This window comes from Hyaena hyaena, unplaced genomic scaffold (genome assembly GCF_003009895.1).
Source record: "Hyaena hyaena isolate Hyena2069 unplaced genomic scaffold, ASM300989v1 scaffold_708, whole genome shotgun sequence".
In the NCBI taxonomy this organism is placed as follows: Eukaryota; Metazoa; Chordata; class Mammalia; order Carnivora; family Hyaenidae; genus Hyaena; species Hyaena hyaena.
In genome coordinates, this window is record NW_024081341.1 from 473,329 (window position 1) to 500,989 (window position 27,661).

The following is a 27,661-nucleotide window of genomic DNA, read 5'->3' on the forward strand; positions in this document are numbered from 1 at the left end:
CAAACAGCCCTACGGCAGCTGCAATTCATGTACTGCATTTGATGTTTGTTTGCAAAAGGATTAAATGTATGTTCTCTGTTCTCCCATCACACCCTGAGCCAGGGCTTAGCCTCAGCTCTACATTTCCTAGAATTAAAACCACAACAAAACAGGGCCTCTGTGGGGCGGGGTGATGGGAGGAGCAGAGGTGTCTGCTCTGCAGAGGGCCCCCAGGGGTGGAGTCTTCTAGGGCTGCGGGTGAGGATGACCGGCAACCTCGCTGAGCAAGTTGGGAGGCTGCTGCTCTTCCCAGTAGCTCTCTGCCTGGCTCGGTCGGGTGTGTGCATGGCCCTCGGAAATTAACGAGAACTTGCCCGCCAGAAAAACATGAAGAAATCCCAGGAAATTAGCAAGGGAAAAAGAAAATGATGTGGTTTGGGAGTGGTGGGGGTGGTCTGGTGCTGATGGCCAAGAAGGAATTCCTAAGATGTCCTTTGGCACAAAAAGGTGGTTTTATTAGAGCGCGGGGACAGGACCAGGGGGGTGAAAGAGCTGCCTGCACTGGGGTTGTGAAAAGTGACTATACTACAATGGAGTTGGGGGAGGGAAAATCAAAAGGGAGGTTTCCAAGAGGACTTTCATATGCTAAAGAGGACTGTTTTTTTAAAGGAAAAAAGTTATTTTCCCTTTAGCAAGATTTTAACATTAAGACAGGGAGTTCCTGGAGGAATGTTTTACTCTGCCTCTCTCAGGTATTTTTACTTGAGGTTATAAAGGGCAGCAGGTTATAAAGAACTTAATTTTATTTACCATTTCCTCTTGCCTTTGTTTCCCCAAAGCACTATGGAGGGGAGGGTGAGACTGGGACTCCGGGAAACTGAGTCTATGAGTTTCTGGAGACTGACTAAGACATTTGTAAGGTGATTCAGACCCCTATCCTGGCTGATGGTGATCTCTATCAGTCAGCCATTGGTTTTTTTTCTTTCCTTTGTTCTTGGGCAGCCTGGAGTGCCTGAGGAATGTCTCACATGTCCCACCTGGGGCGGGGGAGGGGGTGTGCAGGAGGTCAGCTGGCCTTATGCTGCCTCATCAAAAAGAGGATAGCTTGACTACCTCTCAGGGAAAGCAGAGGGGCTCTGAGATAATGCAACAAAAGCAGAAGGCAGCTAATGAGAAGACATCTCTGCAGACCAGAGAAAAATGATGACTGTTTGGAAAACCTGGCTGCTGCCACCAAACAAAATAAGCTCTATGATCAAAAGCTCGATGATCAAAATTTTGTGGCATGAACAGTCATGTGTTATAACATACCCTTATGAAACTATTTTAAACGAAAAACAAAAACCCCACAACATAACACAGAGACACACAAGTATCTGAGATTCAATGTATGTCTGAAAAAAAACAGAGACAAATTACAAGGCTGTAACTGAGCCCCAACCTGTGTCATACATGGATGTGAAATGCTCATATTAGGTCATGGTTATTTAATTATAGTAAGATTATTATGCAGTTGTATAATGTCTGCTTTCCAAAGATGTTAACTGCTTGGTTGTCTTCTCCCATTTTTCTTTCCATTTTTTATGGGACAGGAGGGGCTCCTGCCTGGCTCAGTTGGTAGAGCATGTGACTCTAGATCTTAGGGTTGTGAGTTCAAGCCCCCTGTTGGGTATAGAGATACTTTAAAATCTTAAAAAAATAAAATAAAAATAATAATGGTAATGGGGCAGGATTTTGGGGAAAAAGGTGAAAAGCTCTCAGGAGTCAGCCGTACCTGAATGTACTAAGTGCTATCTATGGTGGAGATATGCCCAAAGGGCCGAGGCTTGCAGGAGGAAGTCAATGATTCTACACAGGGAGCCAGGAAAGGACAGAATACACAGAAGGTGGCCCTTGAGCTTGATCTTGAGGCCTGTAGGGGTTGTGTAGGCAAAAATAAAAGAGAGGCATTTCAAAAGAAGAAGACTGCATGATTTGAGACAAAGACACATCTGAGGAGGGCATTGTTCCAGAATCACGGGACATCAAATCTGGGGACTAGGCTATTCAGAGAGGTGAGGACGGGGACCAAAGTTGAGGCATAGTCCAGGTTGTACTGGCCTTAGGTGCCATATTCAGAAGGCTGAGCTTTGGTCCATAGTGCGCGCAGATGATGGAAAACAAATGGAGTGTTACAGCTAGGGGAGCTTTAATGTACAAATGTATGGAAAGATTAATGTTCTTTGGATACTGGGCTGGACAATTTCGGAAACGTTAGTCCAGAATCGGACTAATAAAAGTAATTCTGAGTGCTTATTCTCCCATTGCCACAAAATCCCTATGAAGTAGCTTATCCCTGTTTTACAATTGAGGAACTTAAGGTTCAGAAAGTTTCATTAACCAGCACACAGTTCTAGTGGAGGGGTTCCCAGTTGAATGTAAGCCAGGTGGGGGCTCGAACTCATGAACTGTGAGATCATGACCTCAGCTAAAGTCAGATGCTTAACCTACTGAGCCACCCAAGTGCCCCAAGGTTTATTTATTTTTGAGAGAGAGAGACAGAGTGGGGAGGAGCAGAGAGAGAGGGAGACACAGAATCTAGAGGAGGCTCCAGGCTCTAAGCTGTCAGCACAGAGCCCAATGCAGCGCTCAAACTCCTGAATGGTGAGATCATGACCTGAACCAAAATCGGACGCTTAACACACTGAGCCACCCAGGCACCCCAATGGACTTCCAGTTATAAGTGTTGTGCCTGAATCACGAGTCCCAGAGACCTCCAAGGAGCTGGCACCAATGCAAGTACAAAAGGGTCTTTATTACAAGCTCGAGCAGGGGCTCACCAGCCTGCCGGTGTCATGGCAGCAAGGTGAAGCAAAGAACAATAGCGAACAGGGTTTTTAAGGAGTAAGGGATGGGGGTGTTACAGTACATGTAGCATCATCACATAAACACCAATTACAATTACAGCTTTGACCATTCAGTACCTGTGAGGTGTTCATTACTTTTGGTGGGACCCAATCATGACTTTTGAGAATCATTTGAAAATGACCAATTGTGAAGTGAGTTCAAAGGGCTCACGTGGGGTTCAGACAAGTGGTGAGAAATTGGCTAGTTTGTGTCTGCAGTTCCCAGCCTTGACTCAAACCATAGGAATGTTTCTTTTTATTTTTTTCTTTTTGATTAATTGAACTGAGGGCGGTCTGAGGATGGCTTTAGCCTTGAACAGTCTGAGGCTTTTCCTGGGACTGGGACTGGGGCTACGTGCAGAACGAGGTTTCTCTTAATGGAGGACTTAATTTTTGGCTCTTCATAAGGAAATGTAATTTTATCTATATTTCCTTTACCTTTCTTCTCCACATTACTGGCCGTAGCCTGGCACACAAGGTTGGTTGCATTTTAAGGGATAAGAATAAGAAAGAAACCTCTGGCCCTAAGAATTCCCTTCGGGGATGCCCAGCCTCTATGGGAAATACAGTAATGGATTAGTGAATACAGCCAGGCCCACCAGATCCACTCCACTTGATAGTAGGACTAGACTGCAGCTGCCCCATTTTAGATTAGGATATATGTCTCCACTTCATCGAAGGCCTTCTCTAAGTATTTATTAAACAAAAGTATGGCCTTAAGCCTAAGCAGTTTGTCTGGTAGACTCACTTCCTTAATCTCCTTAATCTTCTCGTGAACGTTTCACTGCCATGTTTTTCTCTTTAATGCAAGGAGTTAATACTTGTAAAGTATTTAGGACAGTGCCTAGCACAAAATAAATACCACCTACATGTTGGTTAAATAAAAACGAAACTCCCTGGTCGAACGTCTTACATTGTGTTGATGGATTTTCATTGCTAGGCCTAATGCATATTTTCCTAACTGCAGAGCCAAATGCTGAATTTGTTGCAGAGTAGTCACTGAATGGTCAGTGAGCAAAGCAACTATGTCCTTCCACTGATATCTGCTCTTAAAACTTACTGTAAGTTTGTGAAGCTAAGAATTGTTCTCCTAATTTTCTTTCAATATATGAAGAAAATTAGACACTAATTCATCTTCAGAGAACTTGGGCTTCATACCTTCTATTAATTAATTTTTAAGGTTTATTCATTTTTCAGAGACAGAGAGAGACAGAGTGTGGGGGTGGGAGGCAGGGGCAGAGAGAGAAAGGGAGACACAGAATCCAAAGCAGTCTTCAGACTCTGAGCTGTCAGCACAGAGCCCAACACGAGGCTCCATCTCATAGATCGTGAGGGGCTTCATAACCTTTTAGACTTCAAAAGGTGAAGGCCCTTGCCCAAGACAGATTTCAGAGCTAGGATCTAAACCCCAAATTCCTGAAGCTAAATCTTTTCCTTTGTTGCCTCCCCATAATGTACAGCTCCCTATTGAAAAGAATGCAGAAATTCAAGATAAAACTTCTGTCTGGAAGTAAATACTGCACATTTGATTGAAGTCATGCATTTCCTGTACTTTCCAGAATATTCCCCTGCATGACGATGAAGTTCCGGAGGGACCTCCCTGTGGTGTAGGTGGGAGGCTGTGGGCAGGTGTTCAGGTTGGGGGCAGGGAGATGTCCTCTATTTTTATGATAATGAGTGTAATTATTAGACTCCTTCAACGCTGCTCCCCCTGCCCCTACTTCCCTATTGCCGCCTCCTCTCAGCTGGTGGCTTCAGAGTTCAACTCACTCTCTATGAAAGAGAGGGTAGGAGGGAGAGGAGTTCTCATCCAGGGGTAAGGCTGGAAATGGTGAGCAAAGGCTGGACTTGAATAGTCAGCTAAAGAGATCCAAAATGGCAGTTATCAACTGTACTCTGAGGTTGGTATTTTAAGTTTATGTATTTATTTTTAAATGTTTATTTATTTTTGAGAGAGAGAGAGAGAAAGGCATGAATGAGGGAGGGGCAGAGAGAGAGGAAGGAGAGAAAAAAAATCCCAAGCAGGCTCTGCACTGTCAGCACAGAGTCCGACAGGCTCCATCCCACAAACCTCAAGATCATGACCTGAGCCAAAATCAAGAGTCGGAAGCTTAACCAACTGAGCCATCCAGGCGCCCCCGCTATTTGGATAGTCTCATTTTGCCTTCTTTTCTTAATCTCTATATTTATGCCCTCCAGGATCTTAGCCAGTCTCTCGGCGTTAAATACCATCCACAAGCTTAGAATTCCCAAATGTATATCTCCAGGACTCCCCCCTGAATATCGGACTCATTTCTATGCAGCTGCTTACATCCTCTATGCCTCCTCTGGGTATCTAACAAGTATCTCAAATGTAGTAAGTCCAAAACTAAACTCCTGACCCACCCCCACCCGCCTCACTCCGCACACCGCACACCCTGATCCCAAACCTCCTCTGCCTGGCTTCTTCTCTTGGCTGATAGCCGTTCTCTCTTCTCAGAGGCTCGTGCCAAAAACCCGAGTGGTCCTGGACTCCTCTTTTTCTCATACCGCAAATACACATTTAGATAAGGTGGTCGGTTTACTGGGACATCCGGTTGGTTTCATCTTCAAAAGACACTTTGAATCTGATCCTGTCTCACCTCTTCCACTGCTGCCACACCCTGGAGGCCGTGCTTCTGTTGCCTGGATCTTTACTAGTGTATCCACTTGACTGGTTTTCCCGTTTCCACTCCTGGCCTCCTACAGTCTATTCTCAAGATAAATCGAATCATGATGCTATTCCACTCAAAATCCTGTAACAGCCCCCCACTTCCGCAAAGTGGAAGCCATGATCATCTTTACAGTAGACAAGAGGCCCTGCAGGATCTGGCCCCCCTGCCTCCCCTCGTCTACTGGTCCCCTGGTTTGCTGCAGTCACCTGACCTCTTTGCTGGTTGGCAAGTGTGCCAGACACTCTTCTGCCTTAGGGTTTTGCATTGGCTTTTTCCTCCATCTAGAACTCTCTTTCCCCTAGATCTCCTTCAAGGATTTGCTGTCCTGTCTCCTTCCCATAAGGTCTACTTTGCCCCCCTTATTTAAATTGCAGTCTGTCCCCCTGGCCCGCAATCCCCCTTCCCTGCTCTAATATTTTCATAGTATTGTCACATGTATCGTAGAATGTTCTCCGGTGTCTGTTTCCTGCCGCTAGAATTGATGCTGCTCAGGGGCTGGGATTTTTACACGCTTGTTCACCAGTATCTCCCAAGCACTTCCAGCAGGTGCTGGCGCATCATGGAGGCTCAGAATTTGTTGAATACATGACTGTCATCTTGGATCCCTTTAGCTTTACATTCAGGTCCAGCTTTTGCTCCCAGTTCCACCTCTGGATGGATGTGGATGGAAAACTCCTCTTCTTCCTACCCTATCCTCTATTTCCTAAATATTCTCTAATTGGTCATGCTTCGATTTGCTGAAAAACATGTTTTTGAAGAGTTCACCTCAGCCTTCAGGAGTAGCTGGTGGTGCTGTCCCAGCAAAGCTACTATTTCCCCAGCACCCCTCATCCCAGTCCGAAGGAATCTCTCCCCCATGCCCTTCTCAGAAGTCCTGCAGGTATTCTAACATCAGAGACCCAAAGAGTTGAACCGTGAAACTACCTGCAGACAGAGGAGGCTGTCGGGGCGTGGGGGCAGGGCAGAGGGGAGCAGCCTTCAAGGAATCTAACCCTTCAAGGATCTCCCCCTACCCCATATGAACCCATGCTTCCACCTCCCCCCCCATACAAGCATATCACAGGGAGGTCCCTCCCAAACATCATTCTTCGTGCTTAGACTCCATATTTTCTGGATTTCTCCATAATTTATGAATTAGGGTATGATTTTCCTCACGTATTAATTTCCGCAGACGTAGAAATTAATTGTGAAATGCCCATAGTGATGTCCCTGTTTCCTACCCATCACATAGCTGTGGTTTGTTTGTAGAGATGCAAATTAATTTTGTCCAAAGGAAAAAATGAATCTTAGTCCAATTCTCATTTGAACCTGTTGCAAAATCTTTCTCATGTATTAATGAGTGAAATGAAATCTTTGTCATGTGCATTTTTCTATGGATATGAGGGTCATAATTTTACTTTTTAAAAAATATTTATTTTTGGGAGAGAGAGTGAGAAAGAGATAGAGTATAAGCGGGAAGTGGGGGAAGACGGAAACAACAAAACTCGAAGTGGGCTCCAGGCCGATGTGGGGCTCGAACTCACAAACTGTGAGATCATGCATGACCTGAGCTGAAAGTCAGACGCTTAACTAACTGAGCCCCCCAGAGCCACTTACCCTTTTCTAAATTGTCCTTTAAAACTGTAGGAGAGGGAAAATATCTTTTCCCCTTTCTCCTCCTGGGATCTCCAGCTGGGGCACTATAAATTAGACTGACAAAAGATTTTTGTTGGTTTGTTTTCTCTCTTTAAAAAATTTAAAATTTACTGAGGTGCAACTGACACATACCCTTATATTAGTGTCAGGTGTACAACAGAGGGACAGATTAACAGGAGACTGACAAACAAGTTTTTTTTTTTAATATTTTTTAAAAATTTATTTCTAGGAGAGAGAGAGACAGCGTGAGCAGGGGAGGGTCAGAGAGAGGGAGACACAGATTCTGAAATAGGCTCCAGGCTCTGAGCTGGCAGTCAGCACAGAGCCCGACGCGGGGCTCGAACCCACGAACTGCAAGATCATGACCTAAGCGAAAGTCAGACGCTTAACCGACTAAGCCACCCAGGCGCCCCTTGACAAACAAGTTTATTAACTTCTGTGTACCATGTACAGAGCATGGACTGAATACCCACAGATGAGCAACCTCAAGGGGTGGCTAGAATTCAGGCCATATGCCTAATTTTGTGGGGGAGAGGGAAGAGGAGAGAGGGTAATTAGGGAAAAACGAATGAATTCTGAGGAAAGGAAATGGGCCCTTTAAGGAACGGATGGGAGATCTGCTAGTTTGTGGCCTCTGTCTGGGTGTGGGGTGTGGTGCCAGATTTCTGGTCTCCTAGAAGAGATTAGAGTTGCTCTCTGGAGGGGATTTATGACAGATTCTTTTGAGATGCTCCACTTTTAGGTCTGATAAGGAACTTCAGGAACTCAAATGCCTTCAGCATTTGAAATGAATTCTTAGGCACATGCCAAGTGGCATATTTTGGGATGGCACGTCCTGGTCCTCAACACCTTCATAAAACAATTGTCTTTGAATTGGTATCATCTCTAGCACAGTGCCAAGCACGGAGTATGTTTTCAGAGAATGTGTATTCAGGAAAGGATTGCAGAGTTGCAAAATAGCCTAGCCAAAGGCTATTAAGGGCAACAAACACATAGAAAACCAGAATGCCCTCAAAGATCTCCTGGACAACACCCAGCATTATAGGAAGGGGATCCAACAACCTATGAGACCCAAGTCCTTCACGATTTCTCCTCACATAAAAATGCTGCAAAAAGGGGTGCCTGGGTGGCTTAGTCGGTTGGGCGTCTGACTTCAGCTCAGGTCATGATCTCGCAGTTCATGGGCTCAAGCCCCAGTTTGGGCTCTGTGCTGATAGCTCAGAGCCTGGAGCCTGCTTCAGATTCTGTGTCTCCCTCTCTCTGCCCCTCCCCGACTTGTGCTCTGTTTCTCTGTCTTAATAATAAATAAATAAAAACCCAAAAACATTTTAAAAATGCTGCAAAAAAATGCTATGGGTGAGAGCAAAGAAAAGAGACCATTAATCTGAGTATAATTCACAGGGAATGTGTCATGAGAAGTTAACATTGATTTTGGATTTAAAAGAATGAATGGGAATTGTTTATGTGGAGAGATGGGGAAAGGGAATTTGTATGTAGGAAAATGCAGTGGGGCAAAGGCTTTGAGTACAAAGAAAGCGTACCCTATATTAAAGAAAGGGAGATGATGTTATCTGACAGTCCCTAGGCATGGGAGGTGGACAAAATAGGAAATGAGACTGGGAAGGTAAAGCAGAAGTCACTGTGAAGACTATAGACTGAATCTCGTCATTATTCAGAGGTGGCAGGGAGCCACTGAGGGGTCTTAAGCTGGAAAACAGCTGATGTGAGTTTAACATTAATATATTAACTTGGCATCCAGTTTATATTGTTATGTAGGGTAGGCAGGAGAGGGCAGAAATACACGGCAGCCACGCAGCTGGAAATAGGAAAACGGGGGCCCAAAACTGTTGGCCTAAAGATATGAGAATGATCACAGCAGTAGTGAGTGGGCAGGGAGCCTGGGTGGCTCAGTCGGTTAAGCATCCGACTTTGGCTCAGGTCATGATCTCATGGTTCGTGGGTTTGAGCCCAGCGTCGGGCTGTGTGCTGACAGCTCAGAGCCTGGAGCCTGCCTTCGGATTCTGTGTCTCCCTCTCTCCCTCTGACCCTCCCCTGCTTATGCTCTCTCTCAAAAATAAATAAAACATTAAAATTATTTAAAAAATATTTTTAAAAAAAGAAATGAGTGGGCAAAGTTGAATACTGAAAATGTCTTAAGCTTGCTTATTTATTTGTTTGTTTATTGATTTAAGAGAGAGAGCATGGGTTCCAGTGGGGGAGAAGGGTAAGAGGGAGAGCGAGAGAGAAAATCCCAAGCAGGCTCCACACCCAGCCCAGAGCACAATGTGGGACTTGATCATATGACCCTGGGATCATGACCTAAGCCGAAATCAAAAGTCAGGCAACTCAACCAACCCAGCCACCCAGGCACCCTGAAAATGTCTTAAGTTTATTATCAGTTCCAGTGTCTACCTCTACTTCTCTCTTACTTTCTTGTTCCCAATATGTCCCCCACAAGACTGTGAGGTCCTCAGGGTAAGAGCTAGTGTCTTAATTCTGCTTGATTCCCAGCACCCGGCACAGTACCCTGGCATGTGAGCATGGTAAAAGATTGCTGATGAAAAAGAGCATGCAGAGAAAGGAGCAAACACGTTTCTCAGAAAGATGGTAAAAGTAAAATGGATGATGCTGGAGAGTTTTGATGTAACGGAGAGAGAACTGATGGACATTTTCTTGGATGGCTTCGAATCTTTTCAGGAAAGCATTTGATGCGTTGTAGAGCATCCTGTGGTGGAGGATGGGGTTAAGGACTTGAGCAGAGTGAAATGATTTGAACAGCTGCAGCCAGAAATGTGCTTGGGAGACTCCCATGGGCGGGTGTGCCTGCCTGTTTTTAGTGCCTTCCGTGTATCTGGAATGCTCCCTGCAGCCCGCTTCTCCCTGCCTCTGTTATCTCTTATTTCATCTACTTATCTTTCAAAGCCTAACTCACATGCCTCCAACTTTTCTGGGACATTCTCTCTGATACGATTTCAAGTTAATTAATCCTTTTTCTATGTTTATACTTCTCTCCTTGTTAATCCCATTAGGTTACAAATCACTGGAACACAGGAAGAGGGTTTGAGTCATCTGAATAGCCTCCCCCCTAACCTGACAGGAAGCAGTCATTCCAAAACTGTTGGCTGACTTTTAAAATTGAATGAGTTTGGGGCGCCTGGGTGGCTTAGTCGGTTAAGCATCCAACTTTCGCTTAGGTCATGATCTCGCGGTTCGTGGGTTCGAGCCCCGCATCGGGCTCTGTGCTGACTGCCAGCTCAGAGCCTGGAGCCTGTTTCAGTCTGTGACTCCCTCTCTCTCTGACCCTCCCCTGCTCACGCTGTCTCTCTCTCTCTCTCTCTCTCCTAGAAATAAATAAAAAATATTAAAAAAAAAAGTTTAAAAAAAAATAAAATTGAATGACTTTAAGAATATGATTGTTGTGGTAGAAAGGGCAAAGCTGAAGTTATAGGGCTTGAACTCTCGGTGGACTAGATCAGCATGTTTTTTTTGTGACTAACAGGAGTGAGACGAAGAACCCAGGAAGGATGCAAGAATTAGGCTGTAACGCAGGCAGATGAAACTTCACTAAAACTTTTTTTTTTTTTGGTAGAGAGATCTAAACTTTGGTGTCCCTGCCTAGAAAAACAAAGACATGATGCTCACATGTATTTTATGTAAGAAAGTGATGTAATTTTCTTTCCACCCGACTTCCTCTTACTAATTGGCAGTGAACTCCCCCAAAGGAAAGCCAAACAATGAAGTAAGTCCTCAGTATTCAAGTCCTGAGACTTGAATTTTAAGCATTGACTCCTAAACTCCTCTAAACCCTTTGGCTGGCCTCTAAACTTTTGAATTTTTTGGAAAGTTTATTTATTTTTGAGAGAGGGAGAGTGACCAGGGGTAGGGCGGGGGGGTGGGCAGAGGACCCCAAACAGGCTCCGTGCTGACAGCAGAGAGCCCAATGTGAGGCTCAAACTCATGAACTGTGGTATGACCTGAGCTGAAATCAAGAGTCAGACATTTAACTGACTGAGCCACCCGGGGGCCCCTGGACTCTAAATTTTTGTAAGAACAAAACAGACTGATTTTATAGTGTCCTTTTTTCTTCCTTCATTTCCAAACTTTCTGGAAGAGCAGTTAATGAGCAGTGAAATGAATGGAGATGGCCACAGGAAGTGGCTGAGAGGTACACCAGGACAATGAACTAAAGGGCAATGAACTAGACAGTGATGTTCAAATCCCAGTTCTGCTACTTGTCTGTGAAATGAGGATCATGACTACAGTGTCCCCCTCTTACCTGTGTCGGATACGTTCCAGAACCCCCAGTGGATGCCTGAACCCACGAATAATGCCAAATCTTATCTGTACTATATTTCTTCCTGTACATACATACTTATGATAGCATTTAATTTGTAAATTAGACACAGTAATTAACAACTATTAATAAAATAACTAATAATAAAATGATTTAAAAGTTATACGAACATGGTTTTTCTCTCTCCCTCTCAAAATCTTATTGTACCATACCCATCCTTCTTGTGATGATGAGAGATGACAGAGTGTCTCTGTGATGAGATGGGCAAGGAGAATGACACAGGCATTGTGATACAGTGTTAGCTACTATTGGCCTTCTGACAATATGTCAGAAGGAAGATCATTGGCTTCCAGACCTTGGGTAACTGAAACCATGGAAAGTGAAACCACAGATAAGGTGGGGGAAGGACTACTTAACTTGCAAAAATTGTATGAGAAATAAGCTAGATGTGAAAACACCCAGCACAAGAAGTGTTGTGTATTTTTAAAAGTTTTTAAAAATGTTTATTTTTGAGAGAGAGACACACAGAGCACAAGTGGGGGAGGGGCAGAGAGAGAGAGACAGACAGACAGAATCCAAAGCAGGCTCCAGGTTCCAAGCTGGAGCTCTAACATGGGGCTCGAACCCACAAACAGCAAGATCATGACCTGAGCCAAAGTTGGACACTTAACCAACTAAGCCACGCTGGTGCCCCATATGTTGTGTATTTTGAATAGTTCACATGCAGGTGGTAGGAAATGCAAAAGTTAGAAAGTCTCCTTCCCATCCCATTCTGCCAGTTCTCCTCACAGCCAACTCTTGATACCATTATATACACTTAATGTGCTTTACCTTCCTTCCTTGGCTTAGCTATGTGACCTTCATTGAACAAGTAACTCAAGTTTAAAATTCCTTACCTATAAAATGAAATGGTTCTGAGCACTTAATGAAACAGTTACTACTCTGTAATTAAAATGTACACAGATATTTTGAGAAAAGGAGAAGCAACGCCTCGAGAAACGTATCATATGTACTTTTAACTTCCTTTAGAACAGAGGTCTCTTAGACCCTTCGAACCAGCCCCCAGCCTGACTGCATTGTTCCATTAGGAATATTCTCATTTCTCATCTTGACATCAGCAAGAGAGGAAGGCTGAGGGCCACTCGTTTGACACAACCTTGGTCTGCCCCATAGGTGATCACTTACTCCAGCCGTCACGTCTACAGTAACTTGACTGAAGAACAGAAGGGCAGAGTGGCCTTCGCTTCCAATTTCCTGGCTGGAGATGCCTCCTTACAGATTGAGCCTCTGAAGCCCAGTGACGAGGGCCGGTACACCTGCAAGGTGAAGAATTCAGGGCGCTATGTGTGGAGTCATGTCATCTTAAAAGTCTTAGGTAAGGAATAGCCAAATGCATCATGGTGGTCTGAAACTTTTCGATACCCTGCGTTATACGTTCAGAGATCAGCTAGTCCAGTTCCCGGAAAGAAGTGTGCATGTTCTATAGTTTATGTTCTATATTTTAGACGTAATAAAAGAAGAAAGAACGATCGCAATTTTCCGTGGTGGTGCCTTACAAAATTTAAATATCCTTTAATGTTTAAGTGGTATTCTTGTATTTAACTTAAACCTCTCATGGGGCGCCTGCGTGGCTTAGTCGGTTAAGCGTCCGACTTTCGCTTAGGTCATGGTCTCGCGGTTCATGGGTTCGAGCCCCGCGTCGGGCTCTGTGCTGACTGCCAGCTCAGAGCCTGGAGCCTATTTCAGAATCTGTGACTCCCTCTCTCTCTCTCTCTCCTAGAAATAATAAATTTTTGGGAAAAAAAAAACCTCTCAGATATAATTCAACCCCATTTCTGGTTTCTGACAGCGAGAGCTATTGAGTTCTATTTAATTGCTTTCAAGTTAATGGACTTCTACCCCTGGTTCAGTATTAGTAAAATCACGACCAACTTTCCTAAACATTTAAACAAAATTTTTAATGTTTATTTCTGAGAAAGAGAGAGAGAGAATCCAAAGCAAGCTAGGCTCTGAGCTGTCAGCACAGAGCTGGATGCGGGGCTTGAACCCACAAACCGTGAGTTCATGACCTGAGCCAAAGCCGGACGCCTAACTGACTCAGCCACCCAGGTGTCCCTCCTAAAATTTCCAGTTAAAGAACAGTATCCTCTTTGTGAAGTGATGAGGAGGTTTCTGAGGGAGCCTCTGGAAATTACAACAGCACCACTGGAAGCAGCCAGAAGTGTGTGTGTGTGCGCGCGCGCACACGCGTGTGCAGGGGGTGGAGAGGGGGTGTATTTTTGGGGGTAGTGTAAAGCATGGTTAGGTAGCAAAAGGCTACTGAACCCCACCCAAAAGTTGACCATGACAGATGACCAGCTAGAGAAACAACTCAACAGGACATAGTTCTTCCATGGAGTCGTGTTTGGCGATCTTTGAAGCTTGTTTCTTTTTGCCAGTGAGACCATCGAAGCCCAAGTGTGAGCTGGAAGGAGAGCTGACAGAAGGAAGTGACGTGACTCTGCAGTGTGAGTCAGCCTCTGGCACAAAACCCATCGTGTATTACTGGCAGCGAATCAGGGAGAAGGAGGGAGAGGATGAGCGCCTCCCTGCCAGGTCCAGGATTGGTAAGTGATCTTCCCAGCAGTCTGCTGAGACAACAGAATGGTACTCTAGCTGTGAATTCTAAATCTGGGTTTGTCAGCAACTCACCACGTGACCTTGAATACACTGCCAAATCCCTTTGAGCTCCTGCTGGGACAGAAAAAAAACACCATCCTTTCCTTCCTCAAATGACACGTAAATGTGGCAGAAGAAATTCAGAAGAAATGTACTGCGTACCCACTGTATCTAAATTATCGTGTTTCGTATCCCTTACATGTTCACGGTCTTGTAACTCTTGCAGATGTATAATTTGGAAGAACGTTCACCTTTGTGTATTCCAAAAAATCTATCCTCTTGTCCTTACCAAATTGTACTAGAGAATCTTAGGTCAATGATGCGCTGAAGTAAACAATAAAGAGACCCTGTCATTAAAGGGATTACAGTCATTCCTTCTGCTTATGTAGACTACAATAACCCTGGACGCGTTCTGCTGCAGAATCTCACCATGTCCTCCTCTGGGCTCTATCAGTGCACAGCAGGCAATGAGGCCGGGAAAGAAAGCTGTGTGGTGCGAGTGACCGTACAGTGTAAGTATCCAAAGGGTTTGTTCTTATTTTCGCATTGCGGTTCAGCATAAAACAATTTTAATCATAATTAAGAGTAAGGTCAAGGTAAAAAATCTTTATTTCCAGAAGGACATGGTGATCACGAAAATAAATTCGGTAGTTGCAATGACTGTTCAACTCTTGTAGCTAACTATATTTACAAACATGTGAATCTGTCAGCTCCCAAAATAAATTTATTACATGCAGGAGGAAACCCAATGGAGATTTCCTTTATAAATGTAAATTTCCCTTATAAAAAGGGAACTTGTACTTTGCTTTTAGAACTTCTCCTGTGTCTGCTGTTTCTCAAAAATAATGAGATTAAAGGGGCATCGACTGGCTCAGTTAGTAGAGCAGAGGGCTTGACTCTTGGTCTCAGGGTCATGAGTTCAACCCCACACTGAGTGTGGAGCCTACTTTTTAAAAATAAGCTTAAAACAGTCCTAATGGCAAAGAGGTGGTATATTCTGCTACCTTTCAGTATCAAGGACAATCGTACACCAAGGGTAAATGGGAAACTCCAAAACATAGAAAGATGTGGAAATACCCATCCTGTCCAGGACATATGGAATTTTTTGGTTTAAGTAAACTCTGCCTCAAATATGGGGCTCAAACTCACAATCCCAAGATCAAGAGTCCCCAGATCAAGAGTTGTATGCTCCACCGACTAGGCCAGCCAGGTGCCCTGAGAGCTCATGTTTTTTTAAGTTCATATATTTCCTAGCTTATGTTTGGTTTTACTTCTGCTTTTGTTTCTGAGAAAATAGATGTACAAAGCATCGGCATGATTGCAGGAGCGGTGACAGGCATGGTGGCTGGAGCCCTGCTGATTTTCCTCCTGGTATGGCTGCTGATCCGAAGGAAAGACAAAGAGAGATATGAGGAAGAAGAGAGACCTAATGAAATTCGGTAAACCTTCCTCCCAAACCCCTTCTACTGGGCTTCCTTTCCAGCTCCATAGTGAGCAGCCAACATAAATGTCCCATTTCCTCTTAACTATGACTCTGCTAAAAGGATTATTCTGGTAGCTAAGGAGTTCCAGCCTAGGGACAGGGTCTGGTTTACTTTGCCTTTATTGTGAAACTATGCTCAACTGATAATTAAAAGATCAACTTTACATTACTTCTGATTCACTTCCACTTATAAAAGGCCTACAATAAAGAATGGGTACAACCTATGGGCCATGAAAGGGTTCACGTAGACAAATCCCAAGTCAATCTCAGTGGTAAGTGTGTGCTCTCCCAGAGAAACAAAGTTGACTTTGGGGCTAATGAAGCATCCATCTGCCTAAGCCAAGCACTAAGTCCCAGCGACTGTGGAAGTCCCTCTTCCCCTAAATGGCTGCCTTCCGGTGGTATAGCGTGAAGCTTACCGTTTGAGGAATGTATCAGGAAGCCTCAGAAGGAAGGAAGCAACCATAGCGGAAGGGATCACAGTCTTGCCGGTATTAAAGTTTCCCCTTGCTGTGTTTTCCTCTTCAGGGAAGATGCGGAAGCCCCCAAAGCCCGCCTGGTGAAACCCAGCTCCTCTTCCTCAGGCTCTCGGAGCTCACGCTCTGGCTCTTCCTCCACTCGCTCCACAGCAAATAGTGCCTCACGCAGCCAGCGGACACTGTCGACTGAAGCAGCACCCCAGCCGGGGCTGGCCACCCATGCATACAGCCTGGTGGGGCCAGTGGGGAGAGGTTCTGAACCAAAGAAAGTTCACCATGCTACCTTGACCAAAGCAGAACCTCACCCAGCGTGATCCCCAGCCAGAGCAGAGCCTTCCAAACCGTCTTGACTCCCATGCTTTCCTTGGAGTCAGGATCTTAAGACTCGTCTAGTCATTGAAGCTCAGTCACCAGCCACACAACCCCCTCGAACCAGATGACTGGTCATTTAAGTAGCGGTGGTGTTGCATGGAACAGATTGAAATGAGCGCTTTATTTCTAAAACACACCGAAGGAGAAAAGGGATATAAACTGATCATCTCCAAATAGGCATCTCATGGTGCCTTGAGACCAGAGTGGGGAAAAGCAGGGGTCCAAGTCTGTGTGTTTGTTGGCCAGGACCTGGGGTAGAAAAGGTTGGGGAAAGGGGAACTGAATACACTTAAAACTTCTCACCGTAAATGTTTTGTATCAATACTTTGATTCACCATAGTCAAGGAGAAAGGAGATGTTGTTCATAAATTTTCTATGCATTTCTGCAAACCTACTGGATTATTGTGATTATTCAGAGTCAAGTGGAACCCACAGCCTTATATTACACCTAGCTGCACCATGTACTGGGCATATCACTTCTGAGAAATTTCAAAAAAGGAAGTAACATTTCTTCTGATCTGATTTCATTTACCATAAGGTTTGGATGTTAATTTCGTAAGGAGCTGAACTCACGGGAGATGCAGAATGATTTGAGTTTCTCCCACTCTATCCACTACTAATTTCCCTACTTACAGTGAACTGTAGGAGAACTAAGACAGGAATTCAAAACGTGTGACAAGGGACTACGAAACACTTTCCATCTTAATCATGTTCAGAGTGTCACTGACAGATATCAGAAATACATACTGGAACAATTGTGGACTTTCCCTCAAACCTGAGGTCTCTAAGGACTTTCTTGCTTGGTAGCTCTGGAGCAAGAAAACATTCACTGTGTGTCATTTGACAATGTTCTTAGAAGGGTTCTGGAGCAAAAGAGCTCTCTCAGAGATGCTGAAAGATCATCTGACATATCACTGCATTCTCTTCTGAGAACATATGAAATCAGAATTTCAAGACTGCCTAGACTAGAAAGGGAGCTTAGATCGGGCTTCTCTTACTGTGTTGTAACATGTCAAGAAGGGGTATAAAGAAGTTTACTATTACACCAGATTTGGAGCTCCCTGGGACTTTTGATAATTCTAGGCCTTAAATTATCAAAAAGATCAAGGATTACCAACGTTCCCTAATGGCACTGCAAGTACATCATCACCATTCCCTCCTGAGAGGCTGACACAGAGAGAAATTCAGTCATTTCCCAGCTTAGCCTCTGAGAAAGTCCAGGTGTGGGCTGGAAGGAAAGGGAATTATATTTAAGGAAGAGATGGTGAGGATAACTAGTGGGTGGCAGGACAGGGGTAGCTAACATCTGAACTGTTACCATCTTGGAAACAATGAACAGAAATGATTCACCAGGGTAACCATCAGAAGAGTTGATTCGTGGAAAAAAGGTGTGTGAGAAATAAAAAGGAACTGGCAGCCTCCAATACAAGAACTTGCCTTTTTAATCCCTTTGACTATTCTAGTAGTCAAAACAGACGAACTATTCTGTCAGTCTCATCGTGTGGCAAGAATGGCAGGCCTGAGATAGCTCTGCAAGGACCCCAGCGCAATAGTCAACAGAGCACCATTGGTATTGCAAAAGATTTATTAAAAGGGCAGCAAGTTGCAGGAAAGAAAGAGTCATGCTGAATTTGGAGACGACAGCATGATTCTAAAATGAGAGTCAGATGCTTAAAGAGAAAAGGGGGATCTGAGATTTTGCCCCATTTATCTGGTCTTTCACGTCTATGTTTCTCAAAATAGAACCCTCAGATAATGCAAATGCATTTCCTTCTAAGATTCTTTAAGAAACAGAGGTTGATCCCAGGGTGAAAATGGTAATCTGAGTTTTATCTCCCTCTTAACAAAAGGTGGGAGATAAGAGACACTGAGGAACTAATGTGAAGAATGTCTATTAATTTAAGAAGGCTGGCACATTTGGAATGCTTCTCATACTAACACCGCCTCATTGTAAGATATTAACTCTGTTCCTTATTCTACTTTTTTATTTTTCTGGTAGTGTGGTAACATATCACTTCTGCTATGTGATTCCGAGAATTCTCAATCCTAGAGTACCTGAGCCAAACAAGTACACTACAGACGCTGTAGCTGTACCATCGCAAGCAATTTGCTCTTATTATTTCTACCTTTGAACCTAAGGTTTCCTGCCTATGCCTTTGAAAGCAGGAAATCAGTCCCCTTTGCATGATGTGGAGATTTAGATTATTTAAACGTTAGTTATTAAAAGATCAACACCAGTTGAATATCCAGATTATTTTGGAAATCTATTCACAGTGGAAGTTTAAAAAAAAAGAAATCACAAACAAGTAACTACCTAAAATCTGAGAAATTCTAAGGAACTGAAAATTCTGAGATAAGATGTTCAAGTTTTAGCAATGATAGTGTACTTCTCGGGGAGCCAGGCTTTTGGGTTCAGATATGGCAAATTCTGGGCTTAAGATAAAGTTTTGAGACACTACTTGTTTCAAACAATATTCCATTAACATTGCAAGTCAAATACATTTGATCCTTCAGTAGGAAACAAACAGAATGGTATAATAACTGAAAGGTAGAAGGAAAAATTGTTTGTGGAAGAAGATACTGATGGAATGATGTGAATATTTAGAGAATAACCATTGCAATAAAATATATAAACCAAACTTAAATTTGGAAAATAACGAAGTTGATGCCCTTGCTGTTACACTGTGTAAAAATACATTCCGAATTGCTCTTGCAAAAAGATAAAGAATTTTGCTTCATTTCTGGTGTTAAACTGTTCATATTTTAACTTCTCAGTTGCCTTGTCATTGAGACTGTATTTCATCACAAAAACCAAATATTTATTACAGATGCATCTGTATCGGCAATTAAAAAATAAATAACGTGATACTGTAGAAGGTGAAGCTTATATAACCTGCACTGGAAATTTGTTCATTAGCTTGCTGCCAAAAGAAGAATGGAAGAACTCAGTCTGAATATGATCTATTATTTATTGATTTCAGTCACAGACATACCAAGTACTATTTTCTCACAAGGCAAGATGCTAAATAGTCCTGGAGATACCAAGTTATGGCAGAATTCCTGCTCTTGAGGACTTTATCAAAATAAGTAATATTTACTAAGCAAACGTCTTATGCCAAGGTCAAGGTGCCAACAGAACTATACACTTGCGGATTCAAATAAATCTCAAAAGAAGTAAACACGAAGAGATTCAAATGAACCTGAAAAAAACTTAACAGAATCAGAGGAGGTGATACACACAAAGCACTTAGAACATGTGACAAGCTCAGATATGGTAATCAAGACCCCATTCCCCAGTCAGAAACCCTAGCCCTCAGACTTCTTCACTGCAGTCCCTATGCCCCCAAACTTTTAATTTTCCATCCTGAGTGTGTCTGAAACCTTGTGCATTAAAAGAGGTGGAGACAGGACATTCATCTTATTGACCTTTAAATCCATAAACTCTGAATCATTCTATGCAATAAGAGCATAGTTCAAGTTCTCACAATGTGCTTTGAGTGACTAGGAAACAGGTTATCTACTCTATTTTCTTCAATCACTGCTGTTAGGTGGTTTGGCCCTCTGTCCATTTTCCAATGATTCAATAGTTAAAATGTTGTAGGTAGTTCACAGGTTAAAAACTGTGAAATGTAGGGTATAGTTCAGAGACTGTACTTGATAGGTTGAGTGGGAAAAGGAAGATTGTAGATACCAAAGAAAATTGAAAGGAGCCTCCCACAGCACACATCTTCCACTTTCTGGAGTTGAAGTTATAGGTGTTCTAGAAAGAAAATGACACTATAGTGTAAACTAAAAAACAGACTAAAGATTCTGGAGTCAAAAGAGCTAGGTCCGAGTCCAGCCAGCCATTATTCCTTCTACAAATACCATCTCTGAACCTCATTTTTCTCCTCCTACCGGATGTATATCTCAGAAAGCTGTTTTGATGATCGAATGATAAAACAAATGAAAACACTTTGTATGCTGTAAAAACACAATGCATAAAATTAATATTTGGGGAGGTGGGAAGAATTTATTAAGTATATACCTCCAAGGACTCAAGCCAACATTGCCCCCGGAAAGGCACATGTGAAAACAAAGTCCCTCCTTCGTGCGGTGGAATCTATCTGGCTTTGACAAGGACAACGTGTCCTCACTGACACTCTTTCTGGAGGGACTGTTTGGAAGGCCTTTCTAGTCCAGCCGCACCACTGTGTTAGATAACGTTATAAAAAAAACTTTTCTTCTATCTGCCCATGTATCTATCAAATATGAGTATCAGCTGCCCTGCCTGTCTGAAAGAACACATGGAAAAACATTTCCAGATACTGAGAAAGGCTCTGAGAATGACAAAGCCCAAATACCGGCCACCACGCACCACAATTTAATTCTAAGTACTACTGTTTCATGGACTCGATTAGTAATGTTTTCAAGATGCCTCTGCATGATCTCTCGCTTAGTTTTTTGTAAGTCAAGGCAAGAAAGATATTACATCATGTTACTGAAAATAAAAGCAGCTCCGAGAGTCTAAATCAAAGACATGGGGCTACCGGAACCAGGGTTCCTGATGCCGGATTCTCCTACACGGAAAAACCTGGCTAGCTTTTCTGTCTCCTTTTTCACAAATAACCGAAAAATGCGGGGCTCCGGCAAGTGCAGAGGCAGAACCGAGTAGCCGAACCCGTTCCTGGCGGGAGGTGGGGAGTGGCGGAGTCGCCCGGGCTCAGGGCGGCGGATTTGTCTGGTGGAGGATCCCGGCACGGCATCCGGCCTTAGTGGCTCTGAGAAACCGGATCCCTTCCAACCTCTCTGCCTCTAGGGCTGTCGGCCTCCAGCTGCCACGGGGACGGAGGGTTCTGGGGGCTGGCCTGGCTAAACTGTCCCTTCCCGCGCCCAAGTGGGGCCAGGCGGCGCCCTCCAGCCCCAGATCCGCGTGCCCCTGGGCAAGTCACACTAGCAGCGCTCAGGGGTGGGAACATTCCTCCCGGTTCCTAGAAGGACGACGGAGCCCAAAGGCATACTAGATACGAGAACGGACGTGGAACCCGGGAGGGCCTAGGGGACCCTCTGCAGCGCCGAAGTGGGGGTTGGGGAAAACAGAATGAGGACGGGAGAGGGGGGAGGGGCGCAACAACCTTCGCGGCCATTTTGTCCTCGCTCCACTTCCGTCTTCGCTCCCGGCAGCCGGGTCCGGACCCCTCCCTTCAGGCCTGCGCTCATCCTTCCCCGGTTGCGTGTCGAGCCGGATCGCGGCTCGTGCTGCTGTCATTGGCTGCTTCCAAATTTACCCGCCCCTCTTCCTCCACCTCCTTCCGTCCTCTCCTGCCGGTGCTCAGTGGGGGGCGCATGCGCAGAAGCGGATGCCCCAATCTCGCCCCCCTCCCCCCGCCTGGGGTGACTGAGGACTCCCGCGCGCGGGCTCTCACGGCTCCACCCTCCATTTCCCCGGGGCCGTTCGGAGAGCGGGGGCGAGAATGAAAGTTCCAGAACGCTGCGGTGAGTGCGTCATCGCGAGGTGGGGTGGGATGGGGGCGGGAGGGGGCGAGGCCCGAGGGTTGAGCCGGCTTAGTCATTGGGGCTCGGAGGGGTGGCCGCGTGCCCATTGGTGGAGGAAGCCATGATGGGCAGCCGGCAGGGGTGGTCCCCTTCTGGAAGGTTCTGAGGCAGGGTATAAGAGACAGGGTGGCGTACGGAAGCCGGTCTCATTGAACGCGGCGCTAGCTTTCCCAGTAGCTGATTTCTTCCCCAGCCGGGCCGGGCCCACCCAAAAGGTAAGGCTTTCGTTTTCCGAGCTTTTGGTAGGTTTTTCGGGAACCTGTAGCCCGCCGCCGAGCGGATCGGGGTCGGGGCAACCCGGAGGCTTGAGCATTTCTTGTAGGTGGGTGGTCCCCCGGGCCCCTGCCCGGCCTGGGCGTACTCTTCCCAGGGAGGCGGGGGCGCGGGTGCAGCAGGCCGTGGTGGCCGCCGCGGCGTCAGGGTGGTGTCCTTGCGCGGAGGGCTGGGCGGCGGTCGCATCCGCTAGCCTTGCAGCCGACCCACCCTAGGTCCTTCAGAGAGGAAGTTGTCGCTTTTGGCAGGGGCCTGACGTGGGGGAGGGGTTTCCGAGCACGCCACGCGGCCCGTATTGTGTTGGCTACGGAACACGGGTGGCGGCGGATGAGGGGGGTGAAAAGGTGGCGTCCTGGGTCGAGACCACGTCCTCTGCACTGTCGTAGACCCTTTGGGTCGGTGTTTGATTCACGCCCGAACTCCCGCCGCGGTTGGCACGGCAACCCCGACTGCAGCATTTATCGCTCTGGTCCTGCCGCGTGGTTTCCTCCGACACGGGCAGTGTGGTGGGGGAGGAGGAGGAAGTGCTTCTACCTGATTGCTTGATTCCAGGTGTTGGGGGTTTTGTTTTCTCAAACAGTGGGCTGTTTTTCCCTTGTAGCAACTATGTCTAAGGGACCTGCAGTTGGCATCGATCTTGGCACCACCTACTCCTGTGTGGGAGTTTTCCAGCACGGGAAGGTGGAAATAATTGCCAACGATCAGGGAAACCGGACCACCCCAAGTTATGTCGCCTTTACTGACACCGAACGATTGATCGGTGATGCTGCAAAGAATCAAGTTGCAATGAATCCCACCAACACAGTTTTCGGTAAGCCGTTAATTTTAAGTAACACTCAAGTTTTAAGTGGCGTAGACCGGGCGTTTGAGAAAAGTTTACAAATGTAAGGCAGCCATGAAAGCTCTGAAAGTAGAAACGGCTTTTTAAAAAATTTACTTGCTAATTTTGTTCTACATCTCTAAGAAATTTGAACAATTGTGTTTTGGAAAATGGGTCCATTTAACAAATCTGGAGTTTGGTTGCTAGATCTGATAGAATTTGAATAATGGTGAACTAGGGTTCTTACTGGGTAGATGAAATGCAGCACTTGACCAGATAAACTTTTACAGATGCCAAACGCCTGATTGGACGCAGATTCGACGATGCTGTTGTCCAATCTGATATGAAGCATTGGCCTTTCATGGTGGTGAATGATGCTGGCAGGCCCAAGGTCCAAGTAGAATACAAGGGAGAGACCAAAAGTTTCTATCCAGAGGAGGTGTCTTCTATGGTCTTGACAAAGATGAAGGAAATTGCAGAAGCTTACCTTGGCAAGACTGTTACCAATGCTGTAGTCACAGTACCTGCCTATTTTAATGACTCTCAGCGTCAGGCTACCAAAGATGCTGGAACTATTGCTGGTCTTAATGTGCTTAGGATTATCAACGAGCCAACTGCTGCTGCTATCGCTTATGGCTTAGACAAAAAGGTTGGAGCTGAAAGGAATGTGCTGATTTTTGACTTGGGAGGTGGCACTTTTGATGTGTCAATCCTCACTATTGAAGATGGGATCTTTGAGGTCAAATCTACAGCTGGAGACACCCACTTAGGGGGAGAAGACTTTGACAACCGAATGGTAAACCATTTTATTGCAGAGTTCAAGCGCAAACATAAGAAGGACATCAGCGAGAACAAGAGGGCAGTCCGTCGCCTCCGTACTGCTTGTGAGCGCGCCAAGCGCACACTTTCTTCCAGCACCCAGGCCAGTATTGAGATTGATTCACTATATGAAGGAATTGACTTTTATACCTCTATTACTCGTGCCCGGTTTGAAGAGTTGAATGCTGACCTGTTTCGTGGCACCCTGGACCCTGTAGAGAAAGCCCTTCGGGATGCCAAGCTTGACAAGTCTCAGATCCACGATATTGTCCTGGTGGGTGGTTCTACACGTATCCCCAAGATCCAGAAACTTCTACAAGACTTTTTCAACGGGAAGGAACTGAATAAGAGCATCAACCCTGATGAGGCTGTTGCTTATGGTGCAGCTGTCCAGGCAGCCATCCTTTCTGGAGACAAATCTGAAAATGTTCAAGATTTGCTGCTGTTGGATGTCACTCCTCTTTCTCTTGGCATTGAGACTGCTGGTGGGGTCATGACCGTTCTCATCAAGCGCAATACTACCATTCCTACCAAACAGACCCAGACCTTCACTACTTACTCTGACAACCAGCCTGGTGTACTCATTCAGGTTTATGAAGGTGAGCGTGCCATGACCAAGGATAACAATCTACTGGGCAAGTTTGAACTCACAGGCATACCTCCTGCCCCCCGTGGCGTTCCTCAGATTGAAGTCACTTTTGATATTGATGCTAATGGCATTCTTAACGTCTCTGCTGTGGATAAGAGTACAGGGAAAGAAAACAAGATCACCATCACAAACGACAAAGGTCGTTTGAGCAAGGAAGACATTGAGCGCATGGTCCAGGAAGCTGAGAAGTACAAAGCTGAAGATGAGAAGCAGCGGGACAAGGTGTCCTCCAAGAATTCCCTGGAATCCTATGCATTCAATATGAAAGCAACTGTTGAAGATGAGAAACTTCAGGGCAAGATAAATGATGAGGACAAACAGAAGATTCTGGACAAGTGTAATGAAATCATCAACTGGCTGGATAAGAACCAGACTGCAGAAAAAGAAGAATTTGAACATCAGCAGAAGGAGTTGGAGAAGGTGTGCAACCCCATCATCACAAAGCTGTACCAGAGTGCAGGAGGCATGCCTGGAGGAATGCCCGGAGGCTTCCCTGGTGGCGGTGCTCCTCCCTCTGGTGGTGCCTCCTCCGGGCCCACCATTGAGGAGGTTGATTAAGCCAACCTGAGAATAGGTCTAGCATTGTTCCACACAAAACATTTGAAGGACCCAAATTTGTAGCAAATTCCATGGCAGTTTTAAAGGAGCTGCTATAGTTAATAAACTGGGCATTCTTGATACTTGAATATGGAATATGTGCACAGGGAAAGAAATACAACATTGCACTTTATAAGCACTGTATTGTGAAGTGGAAAATGCAATGTCTTAAATAAACTATTTAAAATTGGCACCATATAGTTGTCTGAGTCTGTATACAAGGGCAGCAAGCACTTTTAGTTTTGGGGCTAGGTATCCTTTGGCTTAGCTGCAAACCCATACACCAGCATTTTTGGGCAGTTCTAGCTAGTTTCAGAAGCCTTGGTTTCATGAATTACTGTTAAATGTAGTTCGGGTTTGAAAGTGAACTTTGAATTTAGATTTTTTCTGGTGTTGGTGGAAGTATAATATTAGAAAGGATTTTTTTTTGGGTATGTACTTCTATCAGATGGCCAGTGTGAACAATGAACTAGCCAGTCCACGCCATGGAAGTAGTTACCTTGAAGCATGTGGAACTGTCCTTCGTAAAATTCCTGTTTGGGAAGGTTTGATCTGTTTTTTCCTCCCTTTCTGCTGGGTGGGACCAAGGTGGGTAGGTTTGTTTACCAACAGTCAAAATTGGGGAAGACCCGTGAACATCTAATTCTGACTTTCGGGGACATCGCTAAATGGACTTAGTTTTGCTTAAATCATTTAATACTGGATTGCCTATACATGAACTTGGTTTTTGGAGCAAACTGTTCATTCATGGCCTTGGTTCTGGATGGAGGGGTTAGCTGAGGTGTTGGGCTACACAAAGTGCTCCCCTGAAATTTCAGTCCCCAAAAGTCTGCTTGTGTGCAGTTTGTAGCTTGGTCTGCATGGGCCTCAGAACCCTATTAGGTTAAAGATGGTTAGCCACAGTGCTTGGTGATACGTCTGCCATCTGGTGGTTAGTTTAGGAAAACCTTGTGTTGGTGAGGTCTTAACTCTGCTCCCAGTGGAACAGTCCAACTCAACCTACTTGGAATCTTCCTCTGTTTTTGTGGAACTTTGTTCTTGAGTAAACCCTACTCTAACAGTTCATACTAGGATTTCAAAAGATTCTGCAGTTATACCACTTTAGCATTTATTTCGGTGAATATGGCCAAGATGTTTATAGGTAATCAGTTTTCCTCTAAATTAGATTAATGCTACATGGAATGTAACTTAAATGATTTATAACCATAGCCATGTAGTACTTGGAACCTCTGTATTTATGGTACCATATGTGATTGGAATTTATTTCCTCTTCGCTTCTCCAAGGGTCACAGAATTTGAAAGCAATATATGATCCTTGGGAAAGGCCCTGTGCAGAGTAATATTTACCTCTCTCTATATATATAACTTGTGTTATTTCGTATCTGACCTAGATTTTAGTTTTTGTTACATTCTTCATGAATTGGAGCAAACAACTCCTAACTCAAGGGAACAGTAGTATATACTTGGTTGTCCCTCTGAAGTCCTAGGATCGTTGTAAGAAAATTGTCGGGGTCAAAAATACCGAATAAACAGCTGGGGACTGCTCAGTTGAAGGTTTTCAGTTTTAGCTATTGCAATTTGAACTTCCAGATTAATGTTCTATCGAATTAGTGAAACAAGCAAGATTGAAAAGTTGTGGCTCCTTTAGGCAAATGGAAGAAACTGCTTATGTAATAGAAAATGGGCTTTGGAAAGAAGGTGGAGAATAACTGCTAGAATTAATTTGAATGAGGTGTTTACAGTTGACACAGATTGAGTTGTGTTGATCTCCAATAACGTGGTAGGAAAGCAGATCCGGATAAGTAATAAGCTTATACTCCGAAACCTGTGTTTTTGCTCCATTATTGTGAATTTTGAAATGGTTGCTCCTTTCAACACAGCATCTGGGATTCACACTTACTGGAAAGTGAATTCTATTAACTATAGGAGTATCATAATCTTGGATCTTCAAAACAACCAATTATGTGCTTAGTTAACTTGAATAGTAGGGCTTGCCACTTAACCATTCAGTTTAGACTTTGTTCCACTTCTCATGCTTGTTTATTTAAGCAACCTTCTAAAGAAGGATAGTTGGTCAGCTATGCGCTCAAATCTATAGAAGGTGGCAATTTTACTAATGGCAAATTATTGAGGTGGTTTAGCAGCAGTGTCATGCTTGATGGCTAAATTTTGCACAGGACCTCACTGGACTGGGGAGAGGGAGCAAAAAGTTCACTGTCCTTCTCCATGTGCAACTTAAGAGTTAATGCTGGTTTCAGCTAAACGTATTTGGCAACAGCCTAAGTTTTAGTCAACAGTAATTGCTGCAATTGTTAAACTACCGAGGGAGTAGTTTTTATCTGTAAAACCACACCAAGATAATTGACTTGGAACAACATTAATACTTACATGCTTAAAATATAGTACAAAAACAGTCCTTTGCTCAAACAGTATTTATGGAGTATCTATAATTTTCCAGGTCCTCTACTTTAATAGGAAAAACCGCCTTTT

The 27,661-nt window shown here is 44.6% G+C and overlaps 2 protein-coding genes and 1 pseudogene across 2 annotated transcripts in view; all 3 read left to right on the forward strand.

Moving 5' to 3' along the window:
• Positions 1 to 19,216, forward strand: part of LOC120220581 (CXADR like membrane protein) — a 108,186-nt gene extending 88,970 nt beyond the window's left edge. Inside the window, 6 exon segments of the mRNA XM_039217700.1 lie at positions 12,660 to 12,861; positions 13,925 to 14,092; positions 14,534 to 14,656; positions 15,442 to 15,583; positions 16,156 to 16,400; positions 16,403 to 19,216. Coding sequence (XP_039073631.1) covers positions 12,660 to 12,861; positions 13,925 to 14,092; positions 14,534 to 14,656; positions 15,442 to 15,583; positions 16,156 to 16,400; positions 16,403 to 16,488 — 966 coding nt within the window. The 3' untranslated portion in view covers positions 16,489 to 19,216.
• Positions 325 to 1,183, forward strand: LOC120220583 (annotated as a pseudogene).
• Positions 19,217 to 22,126: 2,910 nt separating the features above from the next.
• On the forward strand, positions 22,127 to 25,260 carry HSPA8 (heat shock protein family A (Hsp70) member 8). The gene is made up of 3 exons (XM_039217699.1): positions 22,127 to 22,228; positions 22,888 to 23,097; positions 23,397 to 25,260. Exons 2-3 carry the CDS (start codon positions 22,893 to 22,895, stop codon positions 25,130 to 25,132), a joined length of 1,941 nt encoding a protein of 646 aa, XP_039073630.1. The 5' UTR covers positions 22,127 to 22,228; positions 22,888 to 22,892; the 3' UTR covers positions 25,133 to 25,260.
• Positions 25,261 to 27,661: the final 2,401 nt, after the last annotated feature.

Excerpts from the sequence above, each read along its gene's own strand:
- HSPA8 (XM_039217699.1), top strand. The coding sequence starts at position 22,893 with ATGTCTAAGGGACCTGCAGTTGGCATCGATCTTGGCACCACCTACTCC. Across the intron at positions 23,098-23,396 it reads TCCCACCAACACAGTTTTCG|ATGCCAAACGCCTGATTGGA; the intron begins GTAAGCCGTTAA and ends AAACTTTTACAG.